Source organism: Asparagus officinalis, chromosome 3 (assembly GCF_001876935.1).
Source record: "Asparagus officinalis chromosome 3, Aspof.V1, whole genome shotgun sequence".
NCBI lineage: Eukaryota > Viridiplantae > Streptophyta > Magnoliopsida > Asparagales > Asparagaceae > Asparagus > Asparagus officinalis.
The window spans coordinates 37,982,010-37,997,455 of record NC_033796.1 but is presented as its reverse complement, the minus strand read 5'-3'; the positions used below and the strand labels follow the sequence as shown (position 1 = coordinate 37,997,455).

General features: G+C 36.0%; 1 protein-coding gene across 1 annotated transcript; it reads right to left on the bottom strand.

The window, feature by feature from the left end:
* LOC109833835 (gamma-glutamyl peptidase 5-like) lies at nt 4,534-7,399 on the bottom strand. Its single transcript, XM_020401663.1, has 4 exons — nt 7,027-7,399; nt 5,579-5,731; nt 5,327-5,494; nt 4,534-4,852 (listed from the first exon to the last, which is right to left on the bottom strand). Exons 1-4 carry the CDS (start codon nt 7,333-7,335, stop codon nt 4,742-4,744), a joined length of 741 nt encoding a protein of 246 aa, XP_020257252.1. The 5' UTR covers nt 7,336-7,399; the 3' UTR covers nt 4,534-4,741.

Below are 15,446 nucleotides of genomic sequence, written 5' to 3'. Positions count from 1 at the left end.
AGTTGATTTGAAAAAAGAAGCACCAAACCCATCAAGACCAGGTGCCTTATTATCAGACATTGAGAAAATAGCCTCTTTATTCTCTTCTTTGAAAACAGGTCTCTGTAAGAAATTGGCTTGAATATCACTCAGACAAGGACTAGATTTAATCACATTGCTATTAGGATTTTTAGTATCAGTAACATTTCCCATAAGCTTCTTGTAGTATGATACAAATTCCTTTGCTATTTCATCTCCATCAGTTATTCTTTGTCCGTTGTCCTTATAAAGAACCAAAACTTTGTTTTAATGCCTGTTGCTCTTCAAGACTTTATGGAAGAAATCTGTACATCTATCTCCTTTGATTCTCCAGGCAATTCTGGATTTTTGATGATAAAATGATAATTCACAATCCAACAATTTATTATATTGTGCTATGCAATCTTTTTCTCTGTTAATGAAAACTGGACTGAGAAGGTTGTTCTGAAGATCCTTTTGAACCTCTTCTAAAGCAATTTTTGCTCTCTGAACTTATTCACTTATGTTGTTAAAGTGCTTCCTGTTTAATTCATTAAGTGAACCTCTCAACAATTTTAATTTTGAACATACTGAGAACATTTTATACCCTCTTACTTCATTATGCCAGATACTAGAGATTGCAGGCAAGAACTGCCATGTTTTATCCATATATTAAAAAATTTGAAAGGCCTTTTTCCCTGTACACAATCATCAAAAATGGAGATTAGGCATGGTGAATGGTCAGAAAAGCTAGGGAGTAAGTATTCCACTTGACTAGAATTATGCTCATGTAACCATGTATCATTCACCAAAGATCTATCTAATTTACTCCACACTCTTGAGCTAGAGTCTTGCTTGTTATTCCAAGTGTAAAACACCCAATAATCTTGAGGTGATTAAGATGACAATCACTTATGAAATCTCGAGGTCCTTCATGTCACCCTCTGATAATATAGAACCCCCAAGCTTTTCATCATTTTTTACCATTGCATGGAAATCACCACTAATAAGCCAACATATATCACTAATAGCTTGTTGAATCTTCTTTAATTCTGACCATAGCTCCCTCCTGGCTTCTAGCTGATTATACTCATATATTGTAGAAATTACACTGTTAATCCTCCCATCCAGAGACTTGACAGAGCAAGTGATATGTTGAGCAGAATGTTTCACAATTTGAATATCCAGAAGATTTGGATCCCATAAGATTATAATTCTGGCTTTTCTAGAAGTTCTTACATTTGACTCCCATCTCCAATTATTTACAACTTTCCTGGTAATTATTGGCAACATATTATCTTTAATCTTTATTTCAAGCAAACTTATGAAAGAGAGATGATATTGAGAAATGTGGTGCTTCACCAAGTGTTGTTTAGATGATTTATTTAATCCTCTAACATTCCAAAAAGACCAATTCATAGTTTTCTCACTCCCCCTCTTTCAATAGTAGAGGGATCATGATCATGTTCCAAGCTATTGAGGTGTGCATTTCCTAGAGAGAAACCTCTCCTAACTTTGCTACTTTGTACTTGTGTCCAAGAAGTAACATCTTGTAGAAGGCCTTTGTTGCTAGCATCATCATTACCAGAAATCAGATTTTGGACATGCACCACATGCACAGGGTTGCTTTCAGATTTACTGTAGGAACCAACAGCCTTTAAGCTCATGCTTATATCTTCATTCAAGACAGGGTTGAAAACATACAATTCATTCATATTTCCGAAGACCTGTTTAGATACATTCCGCTAATTTTAGGAGCTTCAGGTACAGGAATGTGCACAACATTCTCAGGCTTATGAACCTGCACATCAGGTTTGGCATGCACAGGTCTATGTTCCCTTAAATTTCTAGAGTTTAGAGGAGTGGATACTTGCATATTTCCCTGAACACAGGTTCCAGAAACACCTTGCATGTCCTGACTACCTATAAAACCATTCTAAGCAATAACAGCTTTAGGTACAATTAAAGTGCACATGAACATGTACATCGGGTTTGTGTAGAGCATGCACCAGACTATGCTCCCTTAAATTTCCAGAGTTCAGAGGACTGGATACTTGCATATTTTCCTGAACACAGGTTCCAGAAACACCCTGCATATCCTGACTACCTGAATTACCATTCTGTGTAATTTTTTTTGGCATCCATCTTTGAGTCTTAGGGAATCTTCTACAAAACATTGTGTCATGACCTACGATCTTACAGCTTTCACACCATTTTGGTTTCAATTCATAAATCACCTTTTGCTTGATCATCACCCCCATTAGGGCCTTGTATTGAGATTTGATCTGGAAGTGGAGAGGGCATATGTACTTCAACAAGAACCCTTGCATATGCTAACCTCTGTCTGTTTGCTGTGAGCTTGTCTGTTGCTATAGGTCGGCCAATGAGACTAGCAATTTTACTAAGACTTTTTGAATTCCATAAATTGAGCCTAAGAGCTGGAAATTGAATCCACATTGGATAGATATAATCATTTATTTTCTCAATTTCATTTCCACTTGACCATGTCTTTAATAGAAGAGGCCTAGATCCAAAAAACCATGGACCATTACCAAGAATATCATTCATTTCACCCTTATTTTTGAAATTGAACAAGAAGATTCCTGGCTTAATAATGAAAATCTCAGGAATAACCCATCGAGCCCAAACTTTATTTTCCATGGCTTTAAACTTGACATTTAAGTCTAAAACTTGACCAATTACAGAGAATTACCACATTGAATTACCTTCATTCCATTCCTCCTTATCAAAAATCGCAACATCTTTAGATGCAGGGGAAACAAAATTTAAACTCATGCCTGTTCCAGATCTCCTGCTGTCTATAAAAAGACTAGCCAAACTCTTCACAACCTTAGTTGGATTTTGGCATTCGATCTTGGATTCCATTTGAGGGACATCAGATTTACCTAAATTTGATATTACAGGTTGTAATACCAAATTCTCCATGGGAGAGCCATTAGCAGGTTCTTGATTAGCAATTCTAGTATTGTCTCCATTCAAATCCAAATCAAGAATAGTAACAGAATCAAGATCAGTTTTTGAATCAAGATTCCTATCAGATTTCAGTTCTTGATGACGAGGCGAAAGATTAATCACAGATTCAACCTCATGATCAGCCCAAGAACTTTTAGCAGAGTTACTAGCAACAGGACTGAAAGACTTACCAAAAAGTTTACGAGATTGAAATCCAAGCAATCTAGGGGAGAAAGGAGCTGGATCGGGAGCTGAATTCAACAAATCCGATAGCAGAACCTTCTTTTTTTCTCCTTTTGGACCTGTAGACCCCATCAGATCCGATGTAGATTCTTCATCATCTTCAAAGAAATCAGTATTAGTAGGATTCACGAGAGAAGATGTGCTTGGATTTGAAGCTTGCGATCTGATTTCTAGAATTTTTTCCCCATTTTTTTCTTTTTTTTTTGCCATCTCAAAAAACTCGACGGGGGTGTACGTTAGCAGGAGAAAAATCGCCTGCTAACCTGCGCCTTCAGACAATCCCGCCCAATACCTATGATCTTATATGGGCAGAGTTTATCAGAAGAGTTTCCACATCAAAGATTAGCATACTCTAACAAATATTAAGAATGTACGTAATTAGTTTTCCCACGCTAACCTTTATGTCAATTTAGAATGTAACGTAGCCAAAAATGTCAGCTTCATCCCATTCATTTTTGCTGATTTAGATATTATCTTGATCATCCTTCTATTATTGATGATTTGGCAACTATTAACTGCTGCGTGACGGTGATTGGGAATCCAAGTGAAAATGAAAAAAAATCCAAGAAAACTGAGTTGAAGAATTGCTTAATCTTCACCATCAAGCCGAAGTCCTTAATTCATCTTGCTGAAGTGTACTTCAACTGTCACTTGAAAAAGTTTTTTCTAAACTAAATGATTTTCTGTTTCAAAGTTCATCCAAAGTTCATAATATTACAAGCAAAGTTAGCTTTGTTTGCTCGCTACCCTACACTTGTGAGCTTAAGTTTTTAGGCGCTTAATTAATCACAAAGATGAAGTTTAATTAAGGGGAAATGATTCAATAACTTCACGAGATTATAATATTATGAAAGAAAGAATGTTATTTTCACTTTCCAAATCATTTACTTGCAACAGTCATGCAATCTGATCTGTCAACCACAACGATCACGTGCAAATTTTCCTTGGTTAATTAGTCTACCATGTTTTTTTTTGTGTATGTTAAATTAAGTCTTTTGCAGTGTGTGAAAGTTACAAAAGCTATTAAAGTAATCTACATCAAGTTACAAAAATAAAAATATAGTTCTTAGCTCTATAACAATCACCACTACCACTGTGATAATAAATCCTTTATTTTAAATGTTTGACTGAAGATGGATTCATTCTTCCATTCGATTCTAGATAGTTATCTTCTTCACTAATATACTGCTTCCAATATAGTTCTTTTTACGTACCTCGAATTATGGTTTTTTATTCAGTGAACACTTCCCACTAAGAATGAAAGATACACCAAAACCAAAAGTCTGAAATAACAGGAGGAAAAAAAAAGAATAATTAGGATATCACCAAACTGAACTGATTCCATTCATCAAATGGGTCAACAAAGCCTTAACATGTGTTAATCACATTAACCTTTGACCCTCATCCATTACAGTTATTTCACTACCAATCATCCAAATTCACTAACTTCAACGTGTATATACTTATGAACTCTCCTTTGAAGTCTATGGGTCTGCCATCAGATTCTAGCTCAAAAACAAAAACATTACTAGGATGAGACAAATTTGCCCTTGAGAAATGTCCTGCACAGCCTCATCCAAGCGTCACGATCCGGTTCTCTACTGTTTAAGCTCGCCTTTGCTGCCTCAGCGTGACAAGTCTACAACAACACTCCTCAAAATTTAGTCCCATATACGTTAAATTGATATGAATATTATCAAAGATTTGCAAATATAAAGTACTTTCCTTTTTCAAGGGGCGCAAAATTGTGTTTCAAAAGAGACAGGGAGTTTTATTTCTATAATCAAATAGGTAAGTAGTTAGACATAAGCACATTGTTCAAGTATGGTCTCCTCTCATTTTGTTAAAGAGCTAAATTGGCAGATTGGACACCAATAAATAGAGAATTCTAATACTTTAGTATTGCAACTGTTAACCATTTTGATCAAATAAGTATAGTTTTATGGGTTAACCAGTTTAATCGCTCTTTTCTCTAAAATGGTTAACTAGCGCAATTATTCTAACATTTTTTTTTCCTTAAATCTTCTCCAAGCAAACTTTAAGCATTATGTAAGATGAGCATACCATCCAAATATTTAAACCAGAACGTATATGTTAAATACGCATGTCTTACCTGAATAAGATTATGCTGGAGGAGTCGATCGATGAGGCTCAACAAAATATCCTTAGTATACTCCGGGTGTCCTTGAATCCCCATAACATGCTCTCCATATCGAAACATCTCAACTCCAGTTCTCTCTGACCGAGCAATCACCTCTGCACACGGAGGCAACTCCCATACCTACAACACAAGATCTCAGCCAGTCTCTCGACAGATTTTATTATTAGATCGGTATTAGAAACGAATAAATTTTAGTTAATGGACCTCATCACGGTGACATTCGATAATGGGGAGATGAGATGGAATTCGTAGAGAAGAGAGCAACTTGTTAGAGCGCGAAGGGTGGATGCAAGTGATACCTATGTCCCATCCTTTGATAGCTCTCCCTGTTTTGCCTCCTAATGCCCTGCTTAAAATCTGCCAATATAACAGTAGTTAATACAAATTTAAGCATAATGTTGTTGAAAAATTGAATACAAATACGGCTCTGTTAATTATTGGTGCATGAAGATCTGTCATGTACCTTCAGATATGCTCAAAAATTAACATCATACAAATATTTTTTTTATTGATCAAATTTAGCAAGTGAATTCATCTGACACAAGGGGTGTCCAATATCAGGAGATTTAGATAAATAATGAGGGTTATGCGTGTAAGTTTTGCTTTGGACCCCGTATATTTGAATTAATTTATGTAAAATGTTTCTTAATTTGTAATTCACTCTTTTTTTAACCTCTCTTTATAACTGCCCATTATGATTTCCCTATACTTGTATATATATTTCATCATTTTATCACGTATAAAGAGAGAATTTAAAACCGGACCGAAATCAGGCAAATACTACTTATAATATAATATTTACCATCTGAAAAAAAAAATCCAAAAATTAGTGGACAGGACAAAGAAAAGTTAGGACTGACATGGGTATAACTTCCCCTAACTTGCTCCATAGCACGACAGCCGCATACGTCCTAAATAAAAAACTGTTTGAAGCTAATAATTAATTAATTATTACTAATTAGCAATTAGACGACGCAAAGTTTGCATACAAGTTTCACAGCTTCACACGTGGAAGCACGTGATTAGTGAGGTGACGACACTTTACACGTACGCACTGTCCTATACGTTCTTTTGGACCTTTTGTTGAGGCCCTGTCATTCTCTTACTTGGCCCTTGTATGAATTTCTCTTCACTTAAAAAATATTATAAAAAAATACTAACCTGACTCATTTTTCTTAAATAAACACATCAAATTTCTTGAATTAAACTGCAACCTTATATGAGTTATGACTTGTAATTTACCTATTTGTCATGTCAACGAATAGGAAAATGAGCAAGAAGCAAGGTTTTATACTGATCTCTATTTTTGAACGATCATTATGATTAGCGTTAAATTCTTACTTGCTTTGTATTGGCTATGCTTGCTAGCTGTAAAAAATGACATATATAGCCCTCAGATGACTTGGACACTAATTAAAAATAATACGATAGCGTTTATTATTTATTCTCCCTTCACCAATCAATTAATCAAAAGGTAATGTAAATTCATAGGTAATGCTAATTCATAGGTGAACCGAAAATATATAAAATCTAGTACAGTCAGCATCATTAATGACATACACGATAGATTGAAGAGTGATAAGGGAGAGGGGTTATCAGCAACATTTGTTCTCGGCATTGTCACAAAACCCCCCGACAACCCTTAAAATTACCTGATGCCCAAAGCAAACACCGAGAACCTTCTTTTTGAGAGAGTCCAACCTCCTCAACAACCTTAACAGCTGGCAGATCCAGTCATCGTCCCCGTGAGCGTCATTGCAGCTTCCAGTGATAACGAAACCATCGTAGAGCGCCACGTCATCGTCGGCCGGGAACTCGCCGGAGGAGACTCTGAAGAGGTCCCAAGTCTCCCCTTCTTCTCCGAGGAGCCCAACGAAGACCTCGAAGTAGCCCCCGTACATCTTCTTGACGTAGTCGGAGTCGTCGGCGCACAATAGCACGGCGAACCTCTTCAACTCCATCGGATTTCCTTAGCTCCTTTCTTTTGGTTCTGAGTATTTGGGTGAAGATGAAAATGGAAGAGACACGGAGGGGGTGTTTATAAGGAGAGAATTTGAGGGGAGGGAGTTATGGATTGACCACTCGCTTTGATTAAATTTACGAAAGTACCATGTGTTTCCTGAAAGCGGGAGTGACGTGGTCGCCACTGGGGAACTGCGACACGTGGCACTTATTTTCAGGTTTTAATTTTTTTTCCTTTTTAATTTTTTTTATTGGAAAACAGGCGCTTGGTTCGTGCATGGTGTTATGGTAGGTGTAATTAACATTGTGGCTTATATTCTAATTTAAAAAAAGATTGTGTCTTATATATGGTAATACATTTTTAGCAGATCCTTGTGCAATTTCTTAAATTTAATGAAAGAAGGATTTTTAATTTGGCGAAAAAGGAAAATGCTTCCGTAAAAAATGCTTCCTACAATGTATGCATAAATTCAGAAGCACGGTACCTTTTTGTATTAATTAATTTAGAAATTTTTATTTGTTGATATATTTTTTTAAAGCTATTTGTTGATAATTCAGAGGAGCATCTAATTAGATTAAGAATATCAATATGGTCCTCAAAATGTATAATAAATTATGTTACTAGTTGCATGTTGTCCATGTCAAGCTCCACTTTCTATGTGCCCTATGATCATGGCAAGGATTAGAATAATGTGACAGATCATTTTGGGGGGGAAAGTTATCAATACTAAAGAAAATCTAGATGCCCCCTCATTGTTCAATAAGCATAAGAGGTCCTTGGTTCAATCGTACGGACACTAGAAATGGTGTTCTGGACCAAAATGAGAGCAAATGATCTAGTCAAACCAATTCTAAGTCTAAATGATAGAGAGGTTGTAAGGTCAGCAAACTTGAAAAAATGATAATGAGACCAATTGAAATTGGTGCTAGACAGACAAGGGAAACTTTAGCATTCACTAGTAGAAAAACGACCAATCTAGACGGAACAACCTAGCTAGACGGAAAAAAATTTCATCTAGGTTGAATCAAACTAGACGAAAATTTTCCGTCTAGGTAGATCTGTCTAGTTTGGGTCAAACTAGACGGAAAATTTCGTCTAGTTTGACAAACGAGAAGGAAAATACAACCTAGATGGAATTCCGTCTAGGTTGCCTAGGGCAACTTAATGTTCAGCCGTCCCTAATTTTCCAGTAGGCTAATCATGACCATCGGCGTGTCCGTTGTTTCATCTGCTTAAAAGGTATGATTTTTCTACTGAGTTTTAGAATTTTTAATATTATTATTATTTATTATTAAATTTAGTTTAAAAACCCTAATTTATGATAAAAATAAACAAATTCAATTCTGAAAACCCTAACTCAACTACATGTTAATTCATTTGAACAACACTAGTAATCATATTTTTTTTAAAACACTTATAAACCCTAACTCATTTAAGTTTCATTCGTGCTATAAGTAGGTGTGATTATTTAAGTTTGTGATGAGAAAATATGTGAAATAAAATTTTTAAAAAAAATAGAGTGATATATAACACATTATAATTTTTTATAATGTGTTATAATTCAATTTAGGTGAATAAAAAAATAACCCTAGACTTCCGTCCAATAATTACATCCAATTATTTGGACTTATAATATATGATATACGACTCAGATTTGGGTAGGAGACGAAGTTTTCTCCCGAAATTAAGCGTTTATTTTATATTATACGAATAAAAAATTGGTACTAAAATTCGTAATTATTGGATCTGTCCTTCTCGGACGGGTTAGGAATATAGTAGTGCATACATCCAACTTTATATACTTTGTATATTTTTATTCTTAAAAGTTTTGGCAGCACGTATTCGTTGTTCTCCATGTACAATAAACATATGTTGTTCTGCGTTTCGAGTTATTGATGATACACATAATAATATCCGTATAGTGTACAGGGAGAATAGCGGGTAGGTGCTGCCAAAATTTTTAAGAAATAAAAATATACAAAGTATATGAAGTTGGATGTAAGCACTACTATATTCTTAATGGATAGAAGCATTCCTATGACAGCCGCTAGATTAGTGTAATTAGTTTCTACGTACGTTTTATATATATTTTATGTAGATAAATATTCATATTGTTAAATGATATATGAACGTATGTTTGATGTGTGTTGAATGTATAAGAGTCATAGATGTATTAGTAGTTGTGAGAGCATCTCCAACAGCTTCCTCATTTCCCACTTTTGGAGAATTTAGTTAGGTTTTTGGTCCAACAGATTTCCCATCTCATTCCCCAAAATAGGGATGGAGGAGAAAAAATGGGAAAGCTTCCCCAAATCTGCAGCATTCTCTAAATTTTTGGAGGAAAAGAGGGATTCTTCAAAATGGGAAAGCTGTTGGAGTTGGTATAAAAATTAGTTGGAGAATATGACTTTTGCTTCCCCATTTTAGAGAAAATTTTGGTGAAGCTGTTGGAGATGCCCTGAGACTAATCGTATTTAATAAAAATATATATTTTACATATGATAATAATTCCTGACAAATCAAATATCCCACGGCATCATAGATTTCGTGACACACGATACAAGGAGGAATGTGAAGCCTTCATGCGTTATGCGAAAATGAATCCGAGAAATTTAAGAAGCGGTGCTATGTATTATCCTTGTTGTAGGTGTAGGAATTTGAAGCTGCTGAATAGCGAGAAATTTAAGAAGCGGTGCTATGTATTATCCTTGTTGTAGGTGTAGGAATTTGAAGCTGCTGAATAGAAATGATATACGGATTCACCTAATTGTATTATCCTTGTTGTAGGTGTAGGAATTTGAAGCTGCTGAATAGAAATGATATACGGATTCACCTAATGAAATCAGGTTTTGATAAAAAATATAAATATTGGAACTGGCATGGGGAAGATATCACTGAAGATGAGGATCCAAATATGCGTGTTGGTACGTCCGGTGGCCAACGAATAGATGACACAGAAAAATATAAAATAGACTCTCAATCTACAAAGGCATGTGTTAGAGTATAAAAATATAAATCTCAACTCTCAATACAACTTCAGAGTTTTATTCTAATTGTTAGGGATCTTTAAGAACTTTATTGTATTTTTACTACAACCTTCCATGCATTTTTCACATGCTATCTGGTATGGAAGGGAGGGAAAATGAAGAATGTTTTCAAGTATTATCTTGGGCCTTAGCGTTGACAAAGGAAGCACTTTTCATGATACTATTGCCGTCTTGTTTTAAATTTCGCCATACGATTAAATTTTGAAGTTTTTGTGAGAAAAAGGGAATTATTATTATAAATCTATAGTAAGCTCCTTTAGTGCACATGCCAAGATTTCCGCTTTTGTGATACCGTTAGAATTGTCAAAATACCATTTAATTAATCATTCAATATTACCATTACTCTAGTATCATAATTATTCTCAGAGCATTGTTTTCGTATTGCATATTACTGATCATATCATCTACATGATTCTCGTCATACTATTCTATATTTGACAATTCTTCTAATGTAAAACGTTTTTGCCAATTTTAGAACAAATGATCTCTTTTAATTTGCAATATTAAACGTTCAAGTTACTCTCAATATTATTCTGAAAAAAAAAATACGGGAGGACTAAGAGGTTGGTTCAAACGCACAATGCGCATCAACATGAATATTTCATGTTGATAGTAATAATGATGATAACTTTTTGTTAGGTCATAACGTGAAGATATGGTAATAGGATGAGATGTATAAACATGACATCACTATTAATTGATAGGCTGAGATGCGTACGCGTATACGTTGGATTAGCGTGTGGGCTGATTAGATGCCAACTCACACTGGGTCCATTTCCGACGGCAAGCAAAAGCAGGTGCCTTGTCAAAACATTGTGCTTCAGTTCTTTCTTACTAATTCGTAGGGTTTTTCCCAGAAAAAGCTAGTCTGCGAAGCATCTAAATTTTATATTGTTTTCTAAGAATTAAGTTCTCAAGTTTTTTTTTTTTTTTTTTTTTTTTTAAAAGAAAGTCCTTACTTTTTACCCCTCGTTTTAAAGAAGCTCTTAGTTTTCTTTTTTGACGACTTAGACCCTAAGTTTTATCCCTCTTTTCTAAGAAATCTCCTCCTTTTTTTTTCTAACAAAAAAAATCCTTAAACTAATTAAGGCTTAATTGCATTTAATTATTCTATAATTTCTCCTACTTTACACTTATATTACACACTTGTTTTTGGTAACACTTATACCCTAAAGTCTAAGAAATGTGTATTTTAATAAAAAAAAATTGTACTTAAATATCATTAGTTATGCAAACTTGAGAGTATTTTAGTTGCAAGTTTTATAAATTTTAGGAAATTAAGTGTTTGTTTTAAAAATTTTACGGTATTTAATTAGCAAGTTTTAAAAAACTTTGAAGTATGTAAGTGCTGCCCCCAAAAACAAGTTAGGATATATATGTGAAAGTTTTAAAAACTTAGGATATATAAGTGCGGTAGAAATTAAGTGAGGGGGTAAGTGCAACGTAGGGAAAACTATAGGATATTTAAGTGAAATTAAACCCTTAACTAATAAGACGACTTGAGGGCTTCTTTAAAAAAAAAACTTAAGGAATTTATTGAAAGAAAAAATTAAGGGCTCACTACAAGAGAAGAGTACAAATTTAGCACTTCTTGTCAAAAAGAGAAAGGTGAGGGCTTCTTAAAAAATTGTAAAACTTAGGGTCTGCTTAGACTATCTTCTCTAGAATCCACCTTTAAAATATGATCATTCTATAGAAAACATCTTTGATTTTCAGTATATACATAAACCATCTTAATTTAAAGAGTTTCTTGTTGCAATCAATCATCTGGGTCCAATTTTAAGTTTATTTTTTTCAGTAATTGATCACATGTAACTAGCTTTAAGGATTGTCTCTCTAATATACTTGGTATCTGACAACTAATTATTACAGCAAAACTGAAAAAATTAACTTAAAAGTGAGTCTAGGTGATTAATTGCAACAAATTTAATGATAGTTTATAAATTGACAATCAAAGGTGATTTCTTTAAAACAATCCTATTTTAAAGTTGATTTTTAGAAAAAAAAATCTTAATTCTTATCCTAGGCGCTCCCTACTTCAACCATACAACAATACTAAAACGAAATGCATTTTCAACCTATACGAGGGGAGAACAGAGAAAGAATACTTTCCGTTTATTTGTTCTCTTCATGCTCTTATTCACAAAATTATCGTGAACTATTGGGTGTTTTTATAATAAAAAACACAAGTTATTTTTACTAGAAAAAACTATGGTAGTAATAAACAAAAGTATCACGTAGGGTCTATCTGAAAAACTTCAAAACTAGAATCACGACTGCATTTTGGGAAGAAATATGGTCGGGAGAAACCGAGCCAGTTCTTGCCTAAGTGTCCCCAAGTCTAAAAAAAACCATTGAAACTGATTCTATATTGATCCATTTTTCCCTAGATCAAAAGATTCAAAACAAAATCAGCTTAACCCAAAACTCCTAGTTTTGAAGAGTTTGTTAAAAGGAATCATAGTGTCAAAAACTATTTATGAATTAAATATCATAAACCTTGTTTATATTACAAAACTATCATGAATTTTCATTTAAGATCAATAAACTATCATTACTTTTATTACTATCAGATAAATACATGAATGTCAACTATTTTGTTAAAGTATCGGCTAAATTACTAGTTGATATATTTGTTGGATTTAATTAACATGTTTGTTATGGCCGTTTACCATTTAAAGATAAAGATGTCGAAAGATTGACTTCATATGGTTCAAACCAACTTAGTGGCCCAAAGGCCCAGCCAAGGGCAAGTCTATTGACCCGCCGAGAAAACGAATCCTCTTCTACCGACACGAAGTGCGTGATTAGTCGACCCCTTATAAGTCAAGACAACTTCCCAAATAGTCAGCTCAATCACCTTCTCAGCAGTTCACTCGACCAGAAGCTCACTCGACTAACTGGTCGACAAATCATACGGGCGACTGACAAATCGACCCGTCGTTACTAGGGGATAAGATCCAACTAAGCTACCTTCAGAGATACACCAATCAACATCACAATTTATTGAGCGTTCCTCTCAAGATCGCGACTCTGACAAACCTCGTGCGGAAACAGCCCCCTCTGCCCACGAGCCACTTCCAAGAGATCGCTAAGATACTCTCTTGTGCTCGAATGACTTCCCCTCCAGTCGCCAGCCGTCATCTGGCAAGGGAAGGAGGCTCAAACAGTCGGCCTATCCTTCGTTCTGTCTCATCTATCGAATCTGAGATATTCCCAGAGATCGTTAAGATACTCTCGTGTGCTCGAATGACTTCCCCTCCAGTCGTCAGCCGCCATCTGGCAAGGGAAGGAGGCCGAAACAGTCGGCCTATCCTCCGTTCTGTCTCATCTATCGAATCTGGAATATTTCCAAGACGCCCTCTCCTGTGCTCGAATGACTTCCCTTCCAGTCACCAGCCGACATATGTAAAGCAAAGGGTGACCCAGTAATATGTCTGCTCACCCCTCAACCGCCCTCCTGTGCATAGTTAAAGCCAAAGGTCAAATCTCAGAGGCAATGGACTATAAAAGGAGGTAAGGGGAGAAAAGCCTAGAGGAGGGAACTCTTAACTCAAGGGAGACGTCTGAACCTTCTTTTTCTTAAATTCTGAACAATTCTAAAAAGTCATGCCTTCTTCTAAAAACTCAATAAGAGTAATGAATTCTAGGACCTCAATGATCCTCAGATCTTCACTCAAATCTCACTCAAGCTCATCAGCTGACTTGACCATGGGAGGTACCACGGGGGAACCGATCCCCGCCCTCTTACGGGTTTCTTCTCCTTGTTTGCGCAGAAAGATCAGGAATTCCAATCCAAGGATCGGGCATAAAGTCGGAGGAGGAGTCGGCCTCACCTTTCATCCTCTCCCTCTTCGCCATCAGCGCGGAGATCAGGACTGCATCCCGCGGCGGAAACCCCCCCTTGACTGTGTGTTATCAGACATCAACAATGTTAGTATACTTATAGTATCTCTGGCAATAACAAGATATTTAAAGTGGGAATTAGTGAAAATAATGCATAAATTTTTAGCTGGAGTAAACTTTCTAGCGGCTTCACATTACATGACGAATCATGAGTATAGCATGACTTCTTACAGGCTGACATGGCAGAGATAGATTCATCCAGTTGATAAAAGAATTTTTTTTCTTCAAATTAGGGCTCAAAAAGGTTTGGGGCCAAGTGTTTAGTCCCACAGCTTATATCTCGCAAACGGGCCTACAAGTCTGAGGTGTGACTGTAGGCGTCAAAAAATGCTAATAGATATCCAAACATAGAGAAGATCACTCCAAAAAATCACAAGAATTGGTCTCATACTGTTTTGGAAAATCAAGACAGATATGAACTGTCTCACCAGCGAGACAGTCTTTACTGTCTCGTGGGCGAGACAGTCTTTACTGTCTCGTGGGCGAGACAGTCTTTACTGTCTCGTGGGCGAGACAGTCTTTACTGTCTCGTGGGCGAGACAGTCTTTACTGTCTCGTGGAGTACTTGTCATCCTCATCATCAAAACTTTCCTCTCGCCGCAAGTATAGGAAAGTTTCGTCTCCCAGAAAAAATTTCAAGTCTGTAATGCCAATGAAGGCCGCAGGTGAAAGTTCTTGCCCGACTGATGCTAAGGAATCTGCCTGCAACATCCCTGCCCCAAATGACTCCGCACCCGTTAAGGAGTCACTAAATCATAGCTCACCGGTGCTGACAAAGAGAGCTCGTTAGAGACAGCGCCAACGCCGTGCTCGACAATTGGCTAAAGCCATGCAACAAACCGACGGGATCCATTATTATACCGGACTAGAGTCGAGAAAACAAAAAGCGGTTCAGTTGCTCAACGGCAAAATTAATCATATTTCTGCAAAATTACGAGGAGGAGAATGGAACTCTCGTCAAAGAGGCTTGTAACCCTCAAGGATTATACAAAAACGGTCAGGCAAAAGCGCTCGAGCTTCGTGCCGTGTCAACAATACAAGGAACGAAGAAGATAGTGGTCTGAAAAGCCAGCAATAACCGTAAAGTTTGGTTTCGAAGGCGGAAACAAATACCGTATCGGGCCCGTCTAATGTATGACCATATGAATACCATGGG